At 29.5% G+C, this 25,191-nt stretch overlaps 3 protein-coding genes across 5 annotated transcripts; 1 reads left to right on the top strand and 2 right to left on the bottom strand.

The window, feature by feature from the left end:
* Positions 1-968: 968 nt before the first annotated feature.
* On the bottom strand, positions 969-5,072 carry Pp4-19c (protein phosphatase 19C). Its single transcript, XM_078179006.1, has 6 exons — positions 4,834-5,072; positions 3,894-4,060; positions 3,679-3,831; positions 3,345-3,596; positions 2,790-3,028; positions 969-2,354 (listed from the first exon to the last, which is right to left on the bottom strand). The coding sequence occupies exons 2-6, from the start codon at positions 4,041-4,043 to the stop codon at positions 2,225-2,227; spliced, it is 924 nt and encodes a 307-aa protein (XP_078035132.1). The 5' UTR covers positions 4,044-4,060; positions 4,834-5,072; the 3' UTR covers positions 969-2,224.
* Positions 5,073-6,299: 1,227 nt separating this feature from the next.
* Positions 6,300-14,898, top strand: Arr (low-density lipoprotein receptor-related protein 6). 3 transcript variants are annotated; one of them, XM_078178853.1, is made up of 11 exons: positions 6,300-6,627; positions 6,923-7,108; positions 7,208-7,948; positions 8,175-9,105; positions 9,226-9,510; positions 9,691-9,971; positions 10,057-10,308; positions 10,704-11,559; positions 11,642-11,877; positions 11,973-12,482; positions 12,644-14,898. In XM_078178853.1, the coding sequence occupies exons 1-11, from the start codon at positions 6,561-6,563 to the stop codon at positions 13,015-13,017; spliced, it is 4,719 nt and encodes a 1,572-aa protein (XP_078034979.1). In that variant the 5' UTR covers positions 6,300-6,560; the 3' UTR covers positions 13,018-14,898. The 3 variants fall into 3 exon arrangements, with proteins under 3 accessions (XP_078034979.1, XP_078034977.1, XP_078034980.1); XM_078178851.1 differs by having other exon boundaries at positions 6,923-7,948; XM_078178854.1 differs by lacking the exons at positions 6,300-6,627; positions 6,923-7,108 and having other exon boundaries at positions 7,243-7,398; positions 7,584-7,948.
* A 203-nt stretch (positions 14,899-15,101) lies between these two features.
* On the bottom strand, positions 15,102-24,582 carry LOC144468968 (protein decapentaplegic). The gene is made up of 4 exons (XM_078178795.1): positions 22,278-24,582; positions 18,631-18,989; positions 18,039-18,483; positions 15,102-17,556 (listed from the first exon to the last, which is right to left on the bottom strand). Exons 2-4 carry the CDS (start codon positions 18,956-18,958, stop codon positions 17,157-17,159), a joined length of 1,173 nt encoding a protein of 390 aa, XP_078034921.1. The 5' UTR covers positions 18,959-18,989; positions 22,278-24,582; the 3' UTR covers positions 15,102-17,156.
* Between the last annotated feature and the right edge of the window lie 609 nt (positions 24,583-25,191).

Below are 25,191 nucleotides of genomic sequence, written 5' to 3'. Positions count from 1 at the left end.
TGCCCCCGTAATCAAAGACAAAGAAAGGAAATAGCGAGTGAGCAAGATGGCATATCAGAGAACCACGTGCGAAAGTGATCACATTGACAACAATGTAGCTTGTCTCGCTTTACCGTGCTTGTAATCTCTGAGTTTACTTTTTTCGCACATCCGTTCGCTCAGCGCTTCATCTGAAACAAGCGCGACGATTCTTGACTACATTTACCAAAGACTAATATGTAATGAACAGGCAGAAGAGGCGGCAAATGCCCACGGACTTCTACGAAGAATGAGTCCTTGTATTTATTGACCATGATTTTAGGCCACTGGAGAGACCAGATCAAGAACCATTTCAGCGAATATGTATATAGCATCTAATGACTTTTACCAGAAGAATGTCAGTAGCAGTGTTGTAGAAACTTATAGTAATGATATTTTATTTGAGTCAGCTTTCTTTTTACTATATGTAAATTCTAGTTGATGAATAAGTAATGCCAGAAATGAACAATAGATGAAATGTAATTTCAATCTTGACTATTCACGAAGCGGCAATATTCCAACCGGAAATACTATTATGAAAAATCTCGATTAAAGAGGGAAAACCACCAAGATAGTACTTTCAATTTGTTCTAATTGTAAGTGGAAAAATTGATAGCCTAAGCAAATTATATGATAAACGTACAACAATAAAGAAAGTACCAGATAGAACAAAAAGTAATATTTTGATTTTCATTGACGAACAAAGTGTTCCAACTAAATGGATAAAAGCTGATTTAATTATTTTTAAACTATTGAATATATACAAAATTTTTAAATGAAAATTGAATAGTATAAGTAGGCAAACTTTTTGATGCAAGTGAGATTTATTCTATATCGTTAATTAAACTAATCCTTTATTTATTTGATAGTTAGTATATTTGAAGAAAACTACAACACTTTTAAAACATAAACTAGAGTTTTAATGGTCATCTTTAGATATTGTGAATCAAAATTTATTAAGCAGTGGAATAGACTTATAAACATAGTTATTCTATTTTTATCATAAAGCAATATCTCAAAAACTGCCAAGTTGTATTTCAAAACTAATAAGAATATTTCATAAATTGTTACATTTATTTTCTAATATATTATCAAACGATCTTAAAAAATGTAGAAGAGAATTGAATTTACGCTTACGTTTCATTAACAATATGAAATAAAATTCATGTCTATCAAAAAGTTTTCCTTCTTGAGCTATATAATTTTCATTTTTATTAAATTATGCAACATTCGTTTTATTTTCAACGCATATGAATGTTACGATGTTACAAATACTTTACTATAAGGGATAGAATTTTACACTTAACAGTGTACCAAAAATTTTGAGATATGTATAGAAAAATTACATAATAATTCACTAAAATATGACAACTTTAAAAGATATGTTTAAAATTTGAATTATTGATAGTAATCTATGGTAAAATCATAATTGCTTCTGTTGAAATAAGTTGAAAGAAGACACATTATAGACCAATATACAATAGCTATCCTAATAATACAACCTACCCTTTATTCTTCGAAAGAAAACAATACGGAATACCCCTGTATGCTTTATTTACAATATGCTATTGTAATTATGATACCTCTTTCAACCAGTATAAAAATTACGAATTGTAGGACAATTATACTTTTATGAACACTTTTTCCACTAATTAGAAGTATAGGAGCATGCTCGTAATTGCAAAATATACAATATCATACAATTCTTTCTAAATAAGTCATCATATTAAATATGTAAAGTTCATGAGAACAAACAGAAATTGGAAAAGAAATATTGTGGTAAATCTATTACGAACATTTGTACTTTACCTATTACATTTCACGTAAATTTATTCTAAGTATAATTTTTTAACTGAGTCTATGTAAAAATAAACATGAACGTTTATATTCATATTAGAAACGAAGTTATATAACGTGTACTGTAGTATTAAATGTTAATCAATTCTATAACTAAGTAACATATAATAGTGAAAAAACATGTATTCATAATATTTATTATATCAAAGTGGTATCTTAAATAGCATTCAATTACAAACCGATCAACTTTGTCATTTGTCTATTATATTCTTGTAATGAACTTCCTTCTTTGATTGACATGCTTACATGTTCCTAAATACATATCATGTAATCATTCGAGATGATTTCCTTTTTTAACAAATATTTGGAGATGTTTTGGTTTATACAGTCATTTTTAATGGAAATTTCTTTATAAAAAGTAATCGGCCTGAGGCTTTTTACTGGGTATTCCTCGACTTTCCTGTGGTGCTGCTTCAAATATCGTGAAATCTCGTTGCAGGTGTTCATTTAATTCTAATATTGCGGCTACATTTCCACATCTGTGAAAACAAATTTCATATAATTTTTAAGAAATTAATTTAATTATTTACTTAATACTACTTATATGGCAATAATGATTTCAGCATTTCTAATATATGTCTTAGATTATTCAGAAAAAGATTCAAAAATCTTCAAATTTAATGACGATAAAGAATATGTGATAAGTTAATGTTAATTGTAAAACAAATTTTGAAATTATTTTGATGAATTTTTGTAAGAATACACTAAGGAAATTTTTGAAGCATATAAATATTAAATACTATATGATATTTGACAAATAAAAATAGTATTTAGTAATCTATTAAATTTTCAATGAGAAGATTTGTTTTAATTCAACCTGATAGGAAAGTATACAGTTTGTTTGTAATCAATGTTACTAAGAAAAATTATTCTTAAATTTGATACACTACTGAAACTTTTAAAAAATTATATACCTGTAACAATAGTTAGGTGCTGACCAAACAGTTAAAACAGTTTCATTAAAATGCCATTTATATCCTTCCATAACTAATTGATGCGCTCTACATATCATGTCAATATCATTTGCAGAATTGAACTGTGCTACAACGTCGCTTCCAAAAAGGTAGCCAGCTCCACGTGGTGAAACTCCCCAACCCTGTGTGTCTTCAGGATCTGACCAAAGTAAATCGCACATTGGTCCATCATGTGGAACCTATAAAAATGTTTAATTTTATTATCATTAGTATTATATTATACTATACTAAAATAATACATATTTTACATTTGTATACAGTGACTTAGTTCTATCGATATCTTAACTACAATATACACGTTACATATCAGTAGTTGTACATCTACTGTTAGCAGAAAATATATATTTTTTTATTTTCAAATGCATCTCCATAAAAGTGTTAAAAAAAATAACTTTCTCTTTCTCTTACAATAAAGTAAATGTGAGAACAATTGCAATGTTTCTACTGTACAAACTTCTTAACTGTTCAATTATTATATCATACTTCTCAACTCACTTCTTGTTTTCTATCTATAGTTCTTATCTGATCAAGTGTCTGAATACTTGGTGACAATCCTCCATGAACACAGAATATTTTTCCATCAATTATAGCAGAAAGAGATAGGTAGTCAAATATTTCAGTACACCACCGCCAAACTGAATTGGTACCATATTTACGTAGACATTCATCATAAAAACCATAAACCTGTGTAATTTGTCGAGATTCATGATTTCCTCTTATCAATGTGATCCTATCAGGGTAACGAACCTGCAATTAGTATTATATTAATAACTATAATCAGAATAATTTATTTTTTATTCATATACAACTTCTACTTTTTGTTTATTACTTTTAATGCCAAAAGAAGAAGGAATGTTTCAACACTATAAAAACCTCTGTCAACAAAGTCACCCATGAACAAATAATTTGTTTCTGGCACATCTCCACCAACTTTAAATAATTCTTTCAAATCGTAAAATTGACCATGAATATCTCCACACACCTAAAAAGAAAGTGTATTTATATAAAGTTTTATTGTTTTTTCTTCTTCTAAATTAAACATACCGTAACTGGAGAATCAACTCTTTGTACATTACTTTCTTCAATAAGAATTTCTCTTGCTTTTGCACAAAGAGCTTTAACTTCAACTTCTTTAATAATTTCACATTTCTTTAGCTGTTCTATTTGCCGATCCAAATCACTGGACTCAGCCATTTTAAAATGTATCTCTTCTGGAAATTTCATTTATTAATAAATTAGCAATAGAATACATGCACAGCAGCACAGGAAATATGTACATTCTAAAATTTTTGCTAAGATATAATAAAAAGTCTACTTCATTAACAAATATGTAAAAATTAGAATTATAGGTGCTTTTGATTGCTAGTACTTTCTATGTTTCTTTATGAAGTCATAAAATTCTCCTAGGAGACTAAATTGTATCAACTATTGTAGAGCAATAACATAAGTTCAAAATACACATGCTTTAAAGAGTTTTCATATGATAAATATTTTTAATTTCTTTTTAATACAAAGATTGTAAGTAATGATATTTATAATCCTTACGATATAATAAATGATAGAATTTTAAAGTTGCATATAAAATAGTTAGACTTCCACGTTAATAATTGCATGATTCCAATTATTTTTTAACATGTAATACTTGAAATATTATCAGAATGTAATCTTAAATAGATTTTAATCATTTAATGATTAAAAAGATTTGAAAATAAATTTGTTTATTAGCTCAATTATTTTTGAAACCATTTGAAAAATTCTTGTATAAATTCAATTTAAAAACTTTCTTTTTCAATAATTACATATCAAAAAACTAAATTGCTTAATCAATACAGATTTTGATTACACTTAAATAGATATATTTATATATAAAGATAGTCATAGTATTATCATAACATAAAATAGTAGATAACTTAACCAAGAGTTAACCTAAATAACTATACAACATACAAATAAATAGTGCCTTTGTTGAAAAAGATGAACGTACCTGGTCGTATAAAGAAATCAAGGGCTATTTCACTCAGTAAATAAAACGCATCTAAATAATACACGTATAATTAAAATACTCTTCGTTTACTTTATACATGTGTGTATATATTAAAACATTGGCGATTGGATAGAATAATAAAAAAAATCGTTTCAATAAACGCTGAACATCACCGTATAACTGACATTACCAGACATTACCATTACACCAAGGAAGCCGAGAATAAAATCGAGTAAGCTAGCATGGATTAGAGCAAATTGAGAAACGAAATTTAACCGAATTTACTGTTGCCATTCTAGATCACACGCATCAATATGCTACTGTTGAAAATACGCCTTAACATTGTTAGAATATAGGCGCGAATCTTAATTGAATGTAACTATTTTATCAAATTGACATTGTTTAAACACACTTAGATTTAAAATGTTATTCAAAAATATACTTTTGTAGAGAGTTAAAGTAATTGAAGTTTATGAAGTTGAAAATTTTATATCCTTTTAAATTCCAAAGCTCTCAGATACATTATAAAACCTGTAACTTTATTGTTTGTGTAACATTACTTAATATTAATAAATTTGCACATAATAAATGTATCACACTACATAGTGGATTCTATTCCTGGATACTTGAAGGCCGTAGCTTGATCTGTTAGCAAGAATTAATATAGAATTTTTCTTTGCTTTGATTGGCTGACGACTTTCTGCTGAAATAGAATTTACTGTGGATTGGATACGAAGTAAAACGGTAAGGATGTACGCGCTAGCCTAGAGGAAGTAAGGAAAACGTTCGGAAGTAGGTTTCATTGTTGTATCAAATATCGTATACAGTTTCATGAATGAGAATTTGATTGAAGTATAAAGTGTTTTATAGTCTATATTTCTATATATTAATTTAATATGCAATCTATTTACTTGCAATACTTCGAGACGTGTGTACAATTTACAATCAAGAAATTTAGAAATTTTGTGCATGCTGTGTAGTAAAAACAATTTCACAATGCATGATTGATATTTGGAATGTATCTAAGAATGTACAAAGTTTAAAGAAATAATATTTAACAGAAATAAAAACTTTAAAACCAATTCTAAGAAAATTAATCATAATTATGCACAATTATTATTTCATTAAATTTTGAATTTCGTTCCTAGTTCGACCACCGATCCTATAAGTTTTGTAAAGCCACATAACATTCGCAAGTATAAAAATTCTCCGTGCATTGAATACATCTGTATAGTTACATGCTATGTATATTCCTTAATGCACATATGTGTATGTTACGTATCTGTATGTCACATATGTATATGTCATCTACGTGTAGTACAGTTTAGAGATACACGTGCTCTGTATGTATATCAATTCGAAGGACTAGAGTTTCGCTTCTACAAAGATTCTTGATGGCAATGGTCTAACCTACAGTTTGTTTTCGTGACGTCACATTCAGTTAAGCTTCATTATCAATTGGAAGTGCAAGGGTAGTAATGATTGGTTTATGGGAACTGCTGGCTTCTATCGAAGCGTCTGATTAGATAATAGTTTGTTCAAAGGATGGAGAATATCTTTTACTTGATATTACGTTGAAAGAAACGTAAAACTTATTCAATAAATGAACGTCCGATAAAGTGCACGGGGAGCGGATCGATCGTTCGTCATGAATGAGGATTGACGAACGATGCCTTAGGAGCTCCTCGTAATGTTCACAATTTAAAAATCCTCTTAAAAGTGTTAGAATGGCTGTCATTAGTTTAATTATTATCTTGACTGCGTCCTTTTTCAAACTCGTACTTTTTTCGAATGGTAAGTCATTTATTTTGTTTTAAAGTAACTACTAAGTAAAGGTTATGACATGTTTTCTTGTGTATTATGAAATTGATACACATAATATCGATGTTTAGTTATTATAATAATTATGTAAAATGTGTCTTTTTTATTATTTGTCAATGTAGATTCACATGGAGATTAAAATTATTACTTCAATGTCATAATTATTATTTTAATTTACTTTATATACATATATATAACATTCATAATATTTATATATGAATGTGTTGATACTACTGTATCTGTTATAAAATATTATTTAATTTTTTAGGATCACCAACGCTTCTATTTGTTACACAAAAGGATATTAGAATGGCTAATGCTTCTCGTACTAACAAAATAACTACTATAATTAAAGATCTATCTGAAGGTGCAGCTTTAGATTTTTATTTTGAAGAAGAATTGGTTTGCTGGTCAGACAGTGGTCTAGAAATAATTCAATGTGTTCAAACAAATGGTACTCACACTGGTGAAAGGATGGTTGTAGTAAATTCAAGTTTAATTTCACCTGACGGTTTAGCCTGTGATTGGTATACAGGAAAACTGTATTGGACAGATGGGGAAAAAAATAGGATAGAAGTAACAAGTATTGATGGACGTCATAGAAAAGTTCTGTTTTGGACAGATATTTATCAACCAAGGGCTATTGCTCTTGTACCAATGAGAAGTATACTCTTTTGGACAGATTGGGGTGATGTACCTAAAATAGAAAGAGCTGCAATGAATGGAGATCCATCAACAAGAGAAGTAATTATTTCTGAAGACATATTTTGGCCAAACGGTCTGACAGTGGATTATGAAAATGAATTGGTTTATTGGGTAGATGGAAGACTCAAATTTATTGCAGTAATGGATTATTATGGAAAAAATAGGCGAAAAGTAGTAGAGCAAGGCTTAGATTATCCTTTTGCTGTAACATTTTTTGATCATAGACTATATTGGACTGATTGGAAAACATGGTGCATACACTCTTATGATGTACAACAAAATCAAGCACATCCTAGGGAATTATTACATGGAGAATATATTCCTGGTGACATAGAAGTATGGGATATTCGAAGGCAACCACGAGGAAGCCATCCATGTGAAAAGAATAATGGAAATTGTTCGCATTTATGTCTCCTAAGTTCATCAGAACCTGGTTACACATGTGCTTGTCCAACAGGTGTTAAGTTAGTAGATAATTTTACTTGTGCTGAACGACCAGAAGAATTGTTATTAATAGTTCAAAGAAATGAGATCTGCCGCATATCTTTGGATTCTCCTGATTATACAAACTTCGTTTTACCATTAACAGGTATATGACTTTTGTGCTTTCGTATGTTATTTGTGAATTATATTTGCATGACATACGAGTATTAGTTTTAACGTGGTAAGCGCGAAGCCGATTTTGTTCTGGTTTCCATTCAGGAAGTGTATAGCGATATTCATCCCTACAGATCAATGCCGCGCTTAGCGTGTTAAACTAAAATAATCTTTTAATGAAAATATAATGAAACTTTTTTTTTTTTAAATAAAATTAGGGATTAAACATGCAATTGCAATTGATTTTGATCCTGTGCAAGAAATGCTGTATTGGACAGATGAAGAAGCTTGTGCAATTCGTAGAGCTTCACTTGATGGTTCTAATCAAGAAAATATTATAGTCACAGAGGTGGAAAATCCTGATGGTATAGCTGTTGACTGGTTAGCTCAGAACCTTTACTGGACTGATACAGGAACAGATAGAATTGAAGTAGCTCGATTAAATGGTACAAGTAGGAAAGTATTAATAAATGAAGACTTAATAGAACCTAGAGCAATTGCTCTAGCTCCAGAACTTGGTTGGATGTTCTGGACTGATTGGAATGAAAAACGTCCGAAAATAGAAAGAAGTAACCTTGATGGTACAGAACGTATTCTTTTAATAACTAAAGATATTGTTTGGCCAAATGGAATTGCTTTAGATCTTGCTAGGTGGAAAATCTACTGGTGTGATGCAAAAACAGATAAGATTGAAGTTTGTAATATGGATGGTACAGACAGAAGAGAAGTAATTACAGACAATTTGCCACATCTCTTTGGATTGAGCTTATTAGGAGACTATTTATATTGGACAGATTGGCAAAGACGAAGTGTAGATAGAGCACATAAACTCACTGGTGGTGAAAGAGAAGTTATTGTTGATCAAGTTCCAAATGTTATGGGTTTAAAAGCAGTACATTTAGGAAAAGTTAATGGTTCGAATCCTTGTGCAAAAAATAATGGAGGCTGTAGTCACTTATGTTTAAACAGACCTGAAAATAAATATGTTTGTGCCTGTCAGATTGGATATGAACTAACAAAAGATAAGAGAACCTGCGTTGTACCAGATGCTTTTATGCTATTTGCAAAAAAGGAAAACATTGGAAGAATTAGTATCGAAAATGCAAATAATGATAATATTATTCCATTGACCGGTGTTAAAGATGCAAGGTAAATTTTATAATTATAAGTACAATATTTAGTAAACATAGTATAAATATTCCTTTATGTAATCTTTAAATTATATCTTCATACAAATTTATTAATTGAAATATTTTTTCATTATATCAGCGCCTTAGATTTTAGCATAGCTGATAACCGCATTTACTGGACAGATGTTAAATTAAAGACGATTACAAGAGCATTTATAAATGGTTCTGACATGGAAAGGGTAGTTGATCTCGGTTTAGAAACACCTGAGGGTCTAGCAATAGACTGGATTGCTCATAATTTGTACTGGAGTGATACAGGAACTCGAAGAATAGAAATGGTTAGATTAGAAGGTTGCAGTAGAAAAGTGCTTATTTGGAATGACATTACTGAACCTAGATGTGTGGCTCTTGATCCTAGTCGAGGGTAATTACATTGTATTCATTTTCACCCCAAATCTGAATGATGTCATCAATAATAATCCTTCCAATACATTTTTATGGTTTCTTAATCTACATAGTTTTACGTTTACCATTTATGACATTATTATTTTTAATAAAATATTTAAAAATGTCATGGTCGAAAATGAAATTTTATATTTTTCAGCTATATGTATTGGACAGAATGGGGAAATACCGGAAGTATAGAGCGATCATTTTTAGATGGTACAAATCGAGAAATTATACTGTTCAATATTGGCAGAGCAAATGGTTTAACAATCGATCATTCAGCACAGAAATTATATTGGGCAGATTTACATACTCCAGCTATTGATAGTTTCGATTTGCGTACAAGAAAGAAAGAGGCAATTATTACACAGCATATTGGATATCCATTTAGTATTACTCAGTATCAAGATTACATTTACTGGACAGATTGGAATACAGGTAAGATGTTTATAAATGCGATTAAATAATTAATACGTACACTATTATTTCAGATAAATAATATAAATGTTCGTATAATTCGTAGGTGATATAGAGAAAGCTAATAAAACTACTGGAGCAGGTAGAGTGAAAATACATAACAAGTTAGAATCTGTGACAGACCTATTAGTTTTCCATGCTTCCAAACAAGCAGGATGGAATCTTTGTACACTGAAAAATGGAAATTGCAGTCATCTTTGTGTTGCTTTACCTGGGGAAAATGAAAGTGTGTCTACTTCTTTCAAGTGTGAATGTCCAACACATTATACCTTAGGAGAAGATAATAAATCTTGCATTGGTTTGTATATTTAAATTTATTATAACTGTAATTGTATTATTCAAAAGTTTAATTGAATGTAGCTTTCTTGTTTTCTTCAAAGGATGACTTAGTATTTAAATAGCATTCATTCAAATTTAGCCAATTTTAGACTGTATGTTAGTAATGTGTTTTGTCAATATCATTATTTCAATATACATGTAATTATGTTATAATCACCAAAACCATGAAATTAAAAAGTTAAGAGTTATAAGTTGCACTATATTAAAGGATATCAAAAATGACAGCTATGAGTTTTTTATTAATATATTTTCGATGTATTCTAATTTATTAAATTAGAAAGCTATAAATAGGTTTTTAACTACAGCGTACATTGTACATATGGTAATAATTTAAATGTAACATTTTATTTGCAGCGCCAAACACATTTATGATGTACAGTTTACGAAATGCAATTTATCGTTTCCTTCCTGATACTAATGATTGTCCGGATATAGTTCTACGAATTCAGGGTTTAAAAAATGTGAGATCTATAGAATTTGACCCAATAACCCAGCATATTTATTGGATAGATGGCCGAACTTCATCTATAAGGAAAACTCTGGAAAATAAAACGCATTCTACAATAGTTGTGTCTGGAGGTTCGGGACACCCTGTGGATCTAGCTTTAGATTCTTTAGGAAGATTGCTATTCTGGTCATGTGCTATAAATGACGCTATCAATGTTACAAAACTTGATAACGGTTCTGCATTGGGCATTGTCGTTAAAGGTGATGGAGAAAAACCAAGAAATATTGCTATACATTCTGAAAAGAGATTACTTTTCTGGACAGACGTTGGAAGAAAGATGAGAGTTATGCGTAGTAAAATGGATGGAAAAGAAAGGGTTGTGATTGCAACTGATCTTGAGCAACCAACTAGTATTGCAGTTGATGCAGTATTCAATATTATATACTGGGCACATGGAAATAGAATCGAATGTGCAGATTTTGATGGAAATAATAGAAAAGTTCTGGTATCTCCTGTTAAACAAGGATCAATCATTTATTTGGCAGTCTTTTTTGATTTTGTTTACTGGTTTGATAAAGATTCATTAAGCTTGGAACGTGTTAACAAGTCTGGAAATGGGAGAAAAATGGTTATGAACAAAGCACTTACAGATCTAATCACAGTAAATGCTCCACAAAATGATGTGATGAAGACACATATTTGTAGTCCTTTTCGAGATTATGGAGGATGTTCTCATTTTTGTATTGGGACGACGACGTCTATGTAGGAAATATATTTACGCTATCAATATGCATTTTTTATAATTTTATATATTTTGAATAATATTGGATAATATTACTTCCAGGTGTTCTTGTCCAAAGTCTCTAGTTCTTTCTGAAGATGAGAAAACTTGTAGAGCAGCACCAGCTTGTGGTTCAGATCATTTTACTTGTGCGGCACCTAGTTCTGCAATGGCAAAAGATTGTATACCTGCAACATGGAAATGTGATGGCCAGACGGATTGTCCCGACGGAAGCGATGAATTAGGATGTCCGGCTTGTAGTCGCGAACAATTCAAATGTCAAAGTGGTCACTGCATTGGTAAGAAGTAACTCATCACACTAGTGAAAATTATTCATTATAAATTATAAATGAGAAAATCATGATTTACTATGAAATGTTTATGTACATATTAGATATGTCATGGGTATGTGATGGTACAGCTCAGTGCCATGATGGTCTTGATGAAGCTCATTGTTGTCCTGATCAATTTCAATGCATTGGAAATGGTGTTTGTATTTCCACTTCAACTCTTTGTGATGGTTGGGAAGACTGTGCTGATGGTAGCGATGAATCTCCAACCTTATGTACACCTGCAAATAATCCCCGACAAGAAAGCAATTCATTAGAATCTGGAAAAATTACCTACGTCATTGTTGTACTTATTGCATTGACTGCAACAATAGCTGCAGTTGCTTTTGGATTTTATTATTGTAGAAGGAAGTTCATAAATAATGAAGAGTTACCTGATATTTTACACGATTCTGCTGGAGATCCTTTGTCGCCAAAGCCAGCAAGATTGGCAAAACCTATGTTTACACAGAAAAATTGTAGAAAAGATCTAAAAATAGGAATGGAGACTGTAGGGATGTCGATGCTAAATGGAAGTAGTATTGGATCTAGTTATGATCGAAGTCATATTACTGGTAATTTGTTTTTTTTTTAACAAATTTATGTAATTACTAATCGAGAACAAATGTTGGATTATGATTATGCAAAGCTAAAAATTATGTATTTTTACGATATATTTTAATTAGATAAACAATTTGGTAATTACATATAAATAAAATAAAATTTGTTTCTTAAGGTGCATCGAGTTCAACGCGAGGAAGTTCAGCAGGAGGTTACCCTCAAGAAACGTTAAATCCTCCTCCAAGTCCAGCAACAACAGCAAATTCTACCAGATGCTCAAGCAGTAATGCGTCTAGATATAAACCTTATAGACATTATAGAAGTATTAATCAACCTCCACCTCCGACTCCTTGCAGTACAGATGTTTGTGATGAGTCGGATAGTAATTATCCAGCGAGATATAGATATGAAAGTGAACCATTTCCTCCGCCTCCTACTCCAAGGTCTGTTTATCAAAGCGATGCTGGAATTAGTTGTCCTCCATCTCCTAGTTCAAGGTCATCAACATATTTTAGTCCTCTTCCGCCACCACCTTCTCCTGTTCCTTGAATATACTGCACTTTTTAAATCGTATCCTCCATAAAATCGTATTTTTTAAAAAATTTTAAGAGATTTTAGGAAAACTTGAGATTTTATTAGAATGTTTATAATTTATTTGTAAAGAGAATTAGCATGTATCCCTTTTTAATGATTGACATCGACACACGTTAACTTTTAAATTTATTCATTCTTGTAAAGTAAGCATGGGTAACAAGCGCTCTAAATTATACCTGGGAGCGATAACTGAAGATAAATTGTATAGAAAAAAAACTTTCTATTTTGCTCATGTTTTTGTAAAGTGCTTAAAATGAGCACAGTTTTATTACTTTTGATTATAAAGAAGTACTGATCCACAGGACAATCTGCGCCTATGCCTATTTTAAAGGGTTACGCCACTTTGATCTGAAAAATCGAAATTGTTTTATGCACTTTTAGACTTTCATTGCTCAAACTGAATTCTGAGAGAAGGCTAAAACACTTAACATTTGTTAAGTCAACAATCGCCTCATGTTGTTTTAGTCACCATAATTTGAAACCAAAATTTTAATAGACTTTAATAGATACACATTTAATTAATACAAAACACACAGAAAGTTTTTAGAATTTTAAGTTTTAGGGAAATGAACATTTGAAGAAACAGTATCTTATACAGTAAACAAATTTTATAAAAGACTGTTCGACCAAAACATCTTTTTAAGAATTGTAACGGTAATAACGAAATCAATTAATCTAAATGAAAAATATCAGTACGTTGCAAATATGTAGAATTTAAGAATGCAGTGAGATTTTTTGCAGCTATGAATTATAACTTAAGCTGAAAAGAAATTTTATTTCTTTACATTTTTAAAGTGAGGTAGCCTTTTAAAAAATAACGAGAAAGAAAAATATGTTATATTTAATATCCAGTACTTTCAAGTAATACTTCCATATTAAAATACTTTCATGGAGGCAGCTAAAAGAAAAACAGTAGAAACAGAAAATAAAAAATTTTGTTAGAGTACCTTTTTTAATACAATGACGCCAGGTTTTAATATCGTTTTAATATGAATTAATTTTTTACGATTATTCCTGTAAAGAGATTAATACCATTGTGCCTACTAACTTTATGATGTAAGTGATTTAATTATAAAAATCTTGTAAATATTGTAAGAATGTATAAAGACTGTAAATGGCTCTTAGTCACTACTATACAAATTGTTTAAACAGATGATTTCTTTTTGTATAAGTACTATTTTTAGATTTTTAAACATTTATACTCTTACTCATGCACATACAGTATATTAAATGAAAAAATAACGTTTTAAGTTTCATACCTAAAACAGAAACATATCAAAATCTGTATTAAAAATTAAAGTAACAAGTATAATACTCATTAGGAAATATCTTTTCAAATAGATAATAGAATTAAAAATTATTTCTAACAAAAACGAAATCAAAATAATAGTAATGAGAATATAAACGATAAAAATAAATAACATAAGAATATTTAAAATATATATTCGTAGAAAGTATTGCATTTTTTTAATGATTAAGAACAGAAAATGCTCGCATTTATTTGCATTTTTTATGTAAATGTCAATAAGAACGTCAGAAATTTACAAGTCGTAATTTTTTAATATTAAGTAAGTGAGAAAGACACTGTTTTCGCAATTTATAATCGAGTTGTGCCATAAAACATATGAAATTGTTAGAAAATGAAATGCAAAATTCAAAATCTTGTGTACAAAATACACAACATATCATGTTTGTGAAAATGGTTTTTACCTCGCACTGCCATTATATATGAGCCTTGAAGAATAAATCTTCTATTAAATTATTATTCTCTTTTAGCATTAAAGACTGAAATAATTCTTCTATATTTTTTTTACATTTACAATGAGAAATGCATTGTCCTATGTATGTAGCATAATTGTAAAAAAAAAAATAAAATTTTTGTTACATATTTTATATATGTCTTGTTATTTTATTTAATTACCAATTGTTGAGAAAAATACTTAATAAAAATATTTAAAAATAGTAAATACTGTCTTATTAAATGCTACTTCACTTCCAATTGGTATTTTTTTATTCCTTTGTGATCATTTATTATTTTTTTTAAGTACAAAAGCATAAATGTAATTTAATATATCTATTTATTAAAATTTATATACTATTTACACACGCAATATCTGTGTACAATTAAAGAACGTAGAAATAGTAGTAAAAACATCGAATAAAATACTATATATACTAATGCACTATACAGACGCACTATTTACACAGGTCCTTTTTATTTCTATCTATTTTACAGATTTTACAGGCCGACGCGCGCCATAATTACTTACGATTCTTAACAATTTTCTTGTTTGTTTTTGTACAAATATACATACGCTTAGATTTCTTTGTTAACACAATAAATAATTGTTCCTTACGCAGGTACGGTCCTTCCCGACGGCAGACGTTGTTAATTTATAAATTAGCTTGATTTCCAACATATATTTATGCTATTTGTATATTACCAAATTGGATTGTCATCATTAAAATAAAGAAAAGTAAAAGCATAATTACTACATATAATTTCGACAACATATGCGAGGGACAAAATATTAAATGTTTTATATTTTTTTACAGAATAAAATTAAAATAGATTGACATTTTGATTAATTAAAAATAAATTCTATTTAAATTATTATTCTATAACAAGATGTTTTCGAATAATTAGTTAAAATTTTACACTTTTATGGTATCCATTAAAAGATTGCAATAGGCGAATTGCTTTCAAGATACACAATCAAGATAACTTAGAGTATTGTTTACTTGTCTATTGCGAAATACAACTTGGTATATTCTTAATTTAGGCTTTCAAATATAGATTAATAAATTCCAATTGTTTCTACATTTTTACATTATAGTCTTAGATTCTGTGGTATTCATTGGTCAGAATATAAAATAATTTCGAATATATTTAACAATTTTTAATTAAAGACATGTCTCCTTGCTATTTGTTTATACATATTTTCGAAGAGTAAACTAACAATTATGAAATTATCTATTTATTGTCCGAACTTTTAGTTGCACTAAGCTTCTAAAGTTAAAAATATTATTTATAATTCGTAAAAATGTAATATGGCTTATTATAGATCTTTTAACTTAATGTGAATTAATCGAAATGAATAACAATACAATCATAATGAAAGAGAGCATCTTAAAATAATTTCTTTCACGTGTAAAGATCCTTTATAAAATTATTTAAAACTTCTTTAATGCATTTTGTAGCATTAAAAGAGCCTAATGTATATATTTGATATATGTTCAAAATAAACTTAGAATACTGAAATTATTTAAATAATTATTATATTAACTTCCACAAACGAAGTAAAGTTAATAAAAAATAAATTTCAAGTACCAAAGGAGTAATTATTCTATAAAAGAGTTTACTAGAAAAGTCTTGCTTTTAAAAAGTTAGTGCATTTTTTCTGCCGTTAATGACGAAAGATATGACTTCATCAATTATTTAAAATTTTATGAATATGATAGGGATACTTCAAATTTTGGCACGCACATTTACCTCAATTTAAATCATTACCAAAAAATATTTCTCTTTTCTGAAAGAAAAGTTTTCAAAGTAAGGCACACGATAAGGATTATAATCTACTTAAAATCGTATCCGTTTTCAATTGTATATCATTAATTAGATCAGTCGATCATATGTAGCAAAATAATCATTCATTTTAACAATATCTGTGCATATATTTTTAAAAAGTTAAACATTTTCTACCAAACTTTTTTATTATTCCTATCCATCTAAATTTTGTATAACAATGTGATGTATCAAAAACATGTATAATATAAATCTTTCCCATCCATGGTCATTTCATAGATAGACAAGTTAGGCATTCAGGACTACTATAATCTTGTATAATTAACAATGAATTGATTTTTTGCATTCAATGAGTTTAAGATCTCTTAAGTGTGTCTTAATTGTATTGACACTCAAGAACACTTCAACGTTCTCTTCAAACATGGCAATATTTATTATGCATTCAATTTCGCAGAATCTTTGAATTCTCTATCATCTCACTTTGCTAATGTCTTTTAAATAATTTTCATTTTTGTCGCATATAAATACTTCATTATGAAAATATTTAACTAAACCAGTCAGTGAATGATTAGCGGCATCCACATCCAAGAACAGCCATATCCTGATAATTTTTCAGAACTACTTTATTCTCCTCGTCAAGATAGAGCATGGATATTGAACTGAGCGCAGTAGGTACACAACAAGCCTTTGGCACCATGCTTGGTTTCGTTGAATAAACCAAGTTCTGAACAATCGCATGATTAGTAGAATTCAAATGATCTGCCAGGGGAAAAGGGCAATCGCCATGACAGTAAAATGCATCATAACCAGGAGGAGCAACAATCCAATCATTCCAACCAACATCTGCAAAATCAACATAGAGCGGGAGTCGTCTACAGTTTTCACGACCATCTTTCCGCCGATTTTTTCGAAGTGCAGCTCTCCTGGCACGGCGGTCCATTATTTGACTCGCAGACGACATTTTATACCTATTACATAATTAATGAATGTATTAAATTAATTGTTGTAAAACATACTAATTAAAGATAAATAAAAACATTTTTAATTAATAGGATCCTCTCGTTATCTAAATATTTGCAACAAAAATATTTACAAGGGAAAAATTTTCAAAAGACAAACTATGTAATGAGATTTTTAATATATTATTAAACAAGTAATTCTTATTTAAAAATAAAATTTGTATCCAAAAATGTCATTATTACAATTATAAAATTACTATAATTAATATTCCCCTTTGACATTCGTATTAATGAAAATATTTAACATGAAGAAAAAATATATTACACGTTTCAATAGTTTAAAAAATGTATGAAGACTGATATCAAATTATTATAATAAAATTTATTTAAATTTACTCATCTTGATTTTAATAATTAAAAATCTGTTGTACATAAGAATACGAAATTAAATTACGTTATTCTATAAAGGAAGAAATCAAGATCTTTCCTACCTGCCATCATCTGTATATGTAAATAACATTGGTCGACTAATGACCCATGTCTCGTTTCTCTCATTTATACTCCTTTTTAAACGTACATGCTCCTGTTTACTTCCATGCACATGCACCAGGAGTCCATGATTATTCTTAGGATCATCTATCCACCTCTCTACAGCAGGGTGAACATCTAAACTAATTGTGCCATTCTTTCTAGTATTAACTGGTTTGCTGTCAATTAAACGCAATAGTGGAGCACTATGTCCCTTTGTACCAGGACGTAAAATATCATAAACAAGTATTCTACCCAATTTCTGTGTGGAATCTTTTTCATTCAATATGGATTTTCGAGACACACTTAATTCAGCAGCTTGTAATTTCTCTCCTGAAGGTATACTGCTTAAGTCAAAGGAAAGACGAAAGCGATTTGGAGACTGAAATTTATGGTCCAAGTCACTCTCTGTAATAAAAAAAGAAACATTTTATTCGTTATTGCAATTATTAGTATTCATAAGTGCGTTTTGCTTTGTACATTAATAGTGAAAAAATAATCAAATTTATTTTAATTACACATAAAATAAGTTCTATTAATGTAAAATACACTTACCAATATGAGAAAAGGAGCGAACTGTATTAGCAGATCTAGCATTAATACCTGGTCTAGCAATATCAGCCATACCAATAGAATTTTGTTTAACAAACAGTTTTTTTAGAGACTCTGGAACATAAGCTGGGCCTTGTGGTTTTGGCCTTTTTGCAAAACCAAGAAGTGACAGTAGGCTAGCCTCTATTCCAGCAATTGCTTGTTCATGCTCTCCAATAGAAAAATGTTTGGCAGTGTCAGAATGTAAGTGCATATGAACATTTGCTTTGGTAGCTGCCAGCAGCAAATTTGCTGCGACGAAAACCAATCTCAGTGGCAGCAACATGCGCATTGTGATGTCGTTGCTCACGGATGTTGCCTCCCTAATAACAAATAAATAAATCATTTAGTTTAGAAGTGGATGATATAAATTTACTGGAAAACATGAAATAATATACTATATTTGTATATATGTCTGCTTTGAAATTGTACGTATGTCTGTGTATATTATTTCTTTAACTTATTTCAAACTTATTTTGAGCAATTTATTAATAGAATTTTTGTATTAATTAAGATATATATAATCATTAATAACTAAAATTAATAGTATTATTTTTTAAATATCTGTAAATACATAAAAAATTTGGATTAATCCTTTGGATTTCTACTTAATACTACATTGTAGATCTATTAAAACTCCATAACAAGTCATTTTCCAAGGATGAAAAATTAATTTTACATATTGTAGTTAATAAGAATATTATTTGTAATGGAATTTGTACAAATCTTCAACGTTTTTGATTTTGAAGAGCTCAATTTACTATTAGAATATTAGTAAGTTAAATAAATTATGACAAAATTTTATGAAATATATTTTATACATATAATTTATGTGTTACACGACAAAGGACATCGTTGAATGCTTTAAACGTTAGAGAATATTATTCAAATTTAACAAATATAGGAGCAATTTCATAAAATTTACAAATTTGAAAAAATACACGTCTAAAGAACCAAATTGATAACGCGACTATTTACATTATTTTCGAGCTGAAATATTTAAATTTCACGCGTTTCTCTTAAAAATTACTTAATTAGTTCGTATTTTTAAAGACAAAATAATATAACAGAGTATTGTTTAGATTAAATTGTCAAGGGTACTTAATTTCCGTAATTAATCATCTAAGACGAAAACGGAGATTGTGACTAATTAATGTTAATTTCTAATAAACTATTTTGCCCACCTCTATGTTGTAGCACGTTTCATTATTCATGCTGTTTAGATATTTAAAACATTTCTTAATCATTTAATTGTACTATATCTAATTATTATAATTTATAACTACAATAAATACGTTTTAAAGATTCGAGCGTATATTAAAATAATATATATTATAAATATATATACAATATTTACGATACCCGAAATATGTATTTGTAACTGTTAGAAAACCCTTAAAAAGGTACGCATTCTTTTCTAACACGTGTTCTTCCTTTCCACTAATTGCGTTTAAATTAGTTAAATTTATGGTTGACAAATAAACAATAAAAATTAAACAACCAAAAAAAAAAGAATATCGTTTAATATAACACAAAAGGGCAAGTATTATATTCGAGGTTTGTGAAGATACACGACCACCCAAAATATTCGAACATACCGAACACGACTCCAACTTAAATCCATTAGGTTTGTATTGGGGAAACCTTTCTGCTCTCTGGAATCGAACTTTACCTGCTCCCTACATAGAAAACAATTCAACCGCCTATTCCCATATTTCTTTCCGACCCTTTCGGTTTTTTATCCAAGAAGCAGGTAGAGACTACTGAAGAAGCTTTCTACACCCAAATATTCTACTTTTCAAACAATATTTTTTAATATTTAATTTTTGAAAGAAGATTGCTACAATCATAATATTTGGCCAGCTCAGTCCTATTACTGCAAATTTGCAATATGAGAATAGAGTATTATAACATGAGTTATCTTTTTCGGCAAACACTGTAATAACAGACGCTTTCCGATTTATAGATTTTATTTATATAAATTTTCTACTTTCGTTATCCAACAGAAAAAATTTTCTTATGATCTAAAAAGAATCAAAAATCTTTACATTTGAATGTACTGAATGTTTATTGTACGAGATATTTATTAAAAAACTCTATTTTGCAAAAATTTTAATAAAACACAAGTTTTTCATTCCAATTTGCATCAATTAATTAAAAAAATATGTTACTTTAATACAGAAATCTGAAGTTATAATTAAATTAATGTTAATTTTGAATTAGATAAAATTTCAAGCTTTTAAAATAAAATTGAATCTTTCTTCAAACAAAGAATAGGTTGACAAACTAATCAAGTCGGAAGATTTAACGAGACAATGTGGATAGCAGTGAATAATTTCATTGATAAGAATAAATTGAACGTAGGTAGTACCTACTCGTTTATAGTAATCATAAAATAACGTATTATGTTAAACAACACCGATTGAATATTTCCGTTATAAAACGAAATATTAACCTGGTATTAATTATTTGTTACAAATGAATGAAATTAGTAAATTTAATTTAAATATTTCTGATAATTTGGAAGTAAAATCTTCAGCAAAGTGAAGAAAATCTATAAACAAATTTAAGTTTTTATGACTAAAAAATAAACTTTTTAATAATAAAATAACCAATTAATTAAGATGCTTTGCAATTTTTGTACAGATTATAATAGTACATTTTCTTTGTACTAAATGATGAGATAAGTTTGGTTTATTTAATAATTTTGAAGCAAAACTTCTGTATTCCGGATCAATGTTTACTTTTGTTTTGGAAAATTCTCATAATAATGTGACGAATGGGTTATCTATTATTACGCGAATAATATAAACACAATAAATCAATGTAAAGATAGTTAAATATGTATGCATTAGTAACAAATAAATAATATGTTATTTATTATTTTTTTATTTATTTTTTACATTTGTTAATTCAGTCTATTACACGTCATTATAATTTACAAAACGAAATAAACAGTTAATGAATTAATTTGCAGGTTACCACATGTAAACAATGTCAAAATAAACAAGATATAGGTACTTGTCAAAGACGTTACTCAACATATTTTATATTGGTATGTAGGTAAGGGTATGGTGAATGTGATGCTGAATATTTCAGTGCATTTATATTACAAATAAAACACAATAAATTCAAAATAATTACTAGACGAATAAAACGATTATAATCAAACATTTGAAGATAATATGTTTAATTGTTTTGCGTCAGTGTGAATCCTTTAAATAATATCAGCACACACAAAGTATTTGAAATTACATGTATCTTAAAATGTTTATATTTCTGATCGTAATTCTTTTGCTGTTACATTTATGATCTGATATCGAGCAGTTATAATTTTTCGACTTTTCGTCCACATATCGAAGAATAGAAAAGAGCAGCGTCTGGTAATATCCCGTTTAACTGAAATATCGCACAGTTGAAATCGCCAAAGGAATGCGGCACGGGTAGAGTAAGGATACAAGGTGTTGAGTGTACATAAGCAGCACGTCATCGTCTAAAATAATCGGGCCAGCCACAATCGGGTAAATCTACTCCATCGAACCAATGGAAACCGCGCATTTTCCCGTTGCACAGAATCTACCGCACTGTAATTTAATGAAAATTAAACTCACCCGAGCTAATCGTAAGTCCGCCGTTTAAGGAACCACGACATTTCAACGAGTCCATGTAACCTCACTCAGGGACTATTGTCTCAAAACCTCGCCCCCGGGAGTCTTAGTATCGATACATCGATGTGGAACTCCTTTGCACTGTCTGATATTTTCGCACTCACGCACCCAAAGAGAAAGAGGAACCGAGACAAACAGAAAGCAGACAGAGAGACAAAAAAAACTTTGTAAAAATTATTGTTGAAACTTTCTATATAGGGTGGTTCACGAGGGAACGTGAACGTGGTCTACGTAATGACTAGTTTTCCGAACACTGTGATTGTTGTGCAAACGGAGAACATTTAAGATGGTACGCACTGATCTTAAGCTTAACTCGATACGCGGAAATCTTCGAGAAGTTGAGAGGAAGAGTAGAACTGTAGTATATTGGAAGGGGGAGATAGAAAAAGAGGGAGTCAGATGGAGATTGAGCAAGAGATTTGTAAAAAGACACTACAATCTCCTCTAATAGTAGACGTTACAAGTTTAGCGCCGCGTGCGAATAGTCTGTAAACTAAAGATCCAGTATTCTAACATGGTTACGATTTAAATTTTAAACGATTCTTCATTATTACGAAGTTTTATGTAATTTATTAGTCCATATTTATTACTGCGACTTGGTTTATTTGCTTCTATTACAGCGGACAGAATTTTAGTTAATATACTGTACGTCGATATTTTTATAATAAACGGTAATTAATTTTAAAGGTACAAAAAGGGTAGAATACAAATTTTGTGTAAACAAAATTGTATCAGTAAAAACATGCAAATATACAGAATTAGACTATGAAACCAAACTAAATATACGCATAAGTTTTATAATTTGTCGGATTGCTTTTTGATATTGTAAAAGCTTTTCTTGACATGGAATTTACTAATTTAGGTGTAGCAGACTGTATTGTACTCTCGTCTTCTAGCAAAACGTCTTTTAAACATTCTTTAAATGTAATGTTATGATTACAAATTATTTTTAACAAATAAATCCATGGATGTTCAACAGGATCTATGTCTGATGACATTTTTTAAGTATTGTGGTGCATGATATAAAAGCCACTGTCTACTGTTATATGAACAGATGGATGAATATAAAATAGTCAAGTACCATTTTATTTACACTAGAATGGAAGTGGTTTTTAAGAATGTCAATATAGACACTGTGATTCATGATACCATCAATAAATGTAAAAACTGGTCAGAGTGATCTAAGACATTCTTTATATAATACAAGACAGTGGTTTATATATACGATACATTGATCACTGTACAAATACTTTCTACATTGATTATATTTTTTTAAATTAAAATATTTAGTGTTTTCTTTAACTAAATACTACTACTGTTCACACAGTATTACATTAACATATCTATATTATTATTATTATTATTATTAACTACAGTGGCTCTTAATAGTGTTTGCACCACAATGGTAATTGATAACAGAAAAAATATTTTCATGCAATATTATTACATCTAATAAGTTCTTAACCTAGAAAATTTAACTATTAAGGATTTTACTTTACGTGCATATTATAATTACTAAAAACTGAATAAAATTAAATGGAATTCATGTTATCCTTGAATAGAAACAATTCTGTGGGACACTTTTGGTAACAATGAATACTATTTATATTATACATAATACTTGTAAAATGTGTTGGTTATACAAATACTTTAACTAAACTGAATATAAAAAGTATGGAATATTATAAATTGGAAGTTTAGAAGTTAGAATGAACACTGATATGTACAACAACAAATAAATTTAAGTTAATATTCAATTGTAATTTTGAGACCTAGTCCCACCTAATCCTCTTCGATCGGACGTAATTGATTTAATGAATCCATAATATAAAAATATCAAAATCACACTGTTCTTGACTATAACAAATATAAATAAGCAAATTCTATTGTTTTACGCAATATCAAGTGAAGTATTTGTGTACATTATCTCAATATTAAAAAAGTAAAAATTTTTTATTTAGAAATCAACATATACACACAACCATTTCAAAAAAAATCTTATAAATAAATCTCACTTTCGCATTCACTCAAATTTCAAAATCTTGTCATTGATGATTTGATACTAATGCATGTCGGTAGGGGGCATTCGAAACGTCTTAATTGTAGGGATTACGTGGTACAACTGCGCGTACCGGTTATACCTCCCAGTATAACGTTCGGAAGACCGCTTCGATGATTATGATCGAAGGCCAGCAGTTCCCTACACGGACTGCTGGACAGTGGTCTTCCCGGAGGGAAGGACTATTTAATGGATAAATACACCATCCCTCGATCACCGACTCTACTGTATTACAATCACTACAGACTATACTCGGCACGTGGTGGTAGATAACGGTGGGACTAGCCCAGTATCTGTTCTGGTCTAGTGTTCGATTACGAATATGTCTGTTCGGGTCTAGCATTCAATTACGAATATTTCCCGCTCGATAGAGCACGAGCGGCAACGGTTGGTAGTCAGTGCTGCCAATCGCGTTACCAACTGATTGTTGGGGATGTTACGTTATCACGTTTCATGAGCGACGCGAACATAGTCACTAGTTTATATTACGACCGTGCTATTAGACTATACGCTTTCAATTTATGGCGACAAGAGGGAAGTTCGAATGTATATACAAATTTATATCGTATATTTATATAGAGATACAGTATCGGCCGAGAGGAATAACTGAGAATATGTAAAGAGATAATGAGAGAGTTCCCACGAAATTCTTCGTTGAGCCTTTTTTTTTATCTAGCGAGACTAATCGAGGAATGTAGAGAAAGTCACGTAGCCTCTCGTAAGACCCTCTCCGATTTCACGTGAACTAGACAAGTTACAATAGCAAACCCGGATCTCTCAAGTACAGGACGTCGTAAA

Source organism: Augochlora pura, chromosome 4 (assembly GCF_028453695.1).
Source record: "Augochlora pura isolate Apur16 chromosome 4, APUR_v2.2.1, whole genome shotgun sequence".
Lineage (NCBI taxonomy): Eukaryota > Metazoa > Arthropoda > Insecta > Hymenoptera > Halictidae > Augochlora > Augochlora pura.
The sequence above is the reverse complement of the archived record's forward strand: the minus strand, read 5'-3'. Positions and strand labels throughout refer to the sequence as shown.

Excerpts from the sequence above, each read along its gene's own strand:
- Pp4-19c (XM_078179006.1), bottom strand. The coding sequence starts at position 4,043 with ATGGCTGAGTCCAGTGATTTGGATCGGCAAATAGAACAGCTAAAGAAA. Across the intron at positions 3,832-3,893 it reads GAGTTGATTCTCCAGTTACG|GTGTGTGGAGATATTCATGG; the intron begins GTATGTTTAATT and ends CTTTCTTTTTAG. Across the intron at positions 3,597-3,678 it reads TTCTTCTTTTGGCATTAAAA|GTTCGTTACCCTGATAGGAT; the intron begins GTAATAAACAAA and ends TACTAATTGCAG.
- Arr (XM_078178851.1), top strand. The coding sequence starts at position 6,561 with ATGGCTGTCATTAGTTTAATTATTATCTTGACTGCGTCCTTTTTCAAA. Across the intron at positions 9,511-9,690 it reads GCTCTTGATCCTAGTCGAGG|CTATATGTATTGGACAGAAT; the intron begins GTAATTACATTG and ends TATATTTTTCAG. Across the intron at positions 11,560-11,641 it reads ATTGGGACGACGACGTCTAT|GTGTTCTTGTCCAAAGTCTC; the intron begins GTAGGAAATATA and ends TATTACTTCCAG.
- LOC144468968 (XM_078178795.1), bottom strand. The coding sequence starts at position 18,958 with ATGCGCATGTTGCTGCCACTGAGATTGGTTTTCGTCGCAGCAAATTTG. Across the intron at positions 18,484-18,630 it reads TCGCTCCTTTTCTCATATTG|AGAGTGACTTGGACCATAAA; the intron begins GTAAGTGTATTT and ends TTTTTATTACAG. Across the intron at positions 17,557-18,038 it reads ACATATACAGATGATGGCAG|GTATAAAATGTCGTCTGCGA; the intron begins GTAGGAAAGATC and ends ATTATGTAATAG.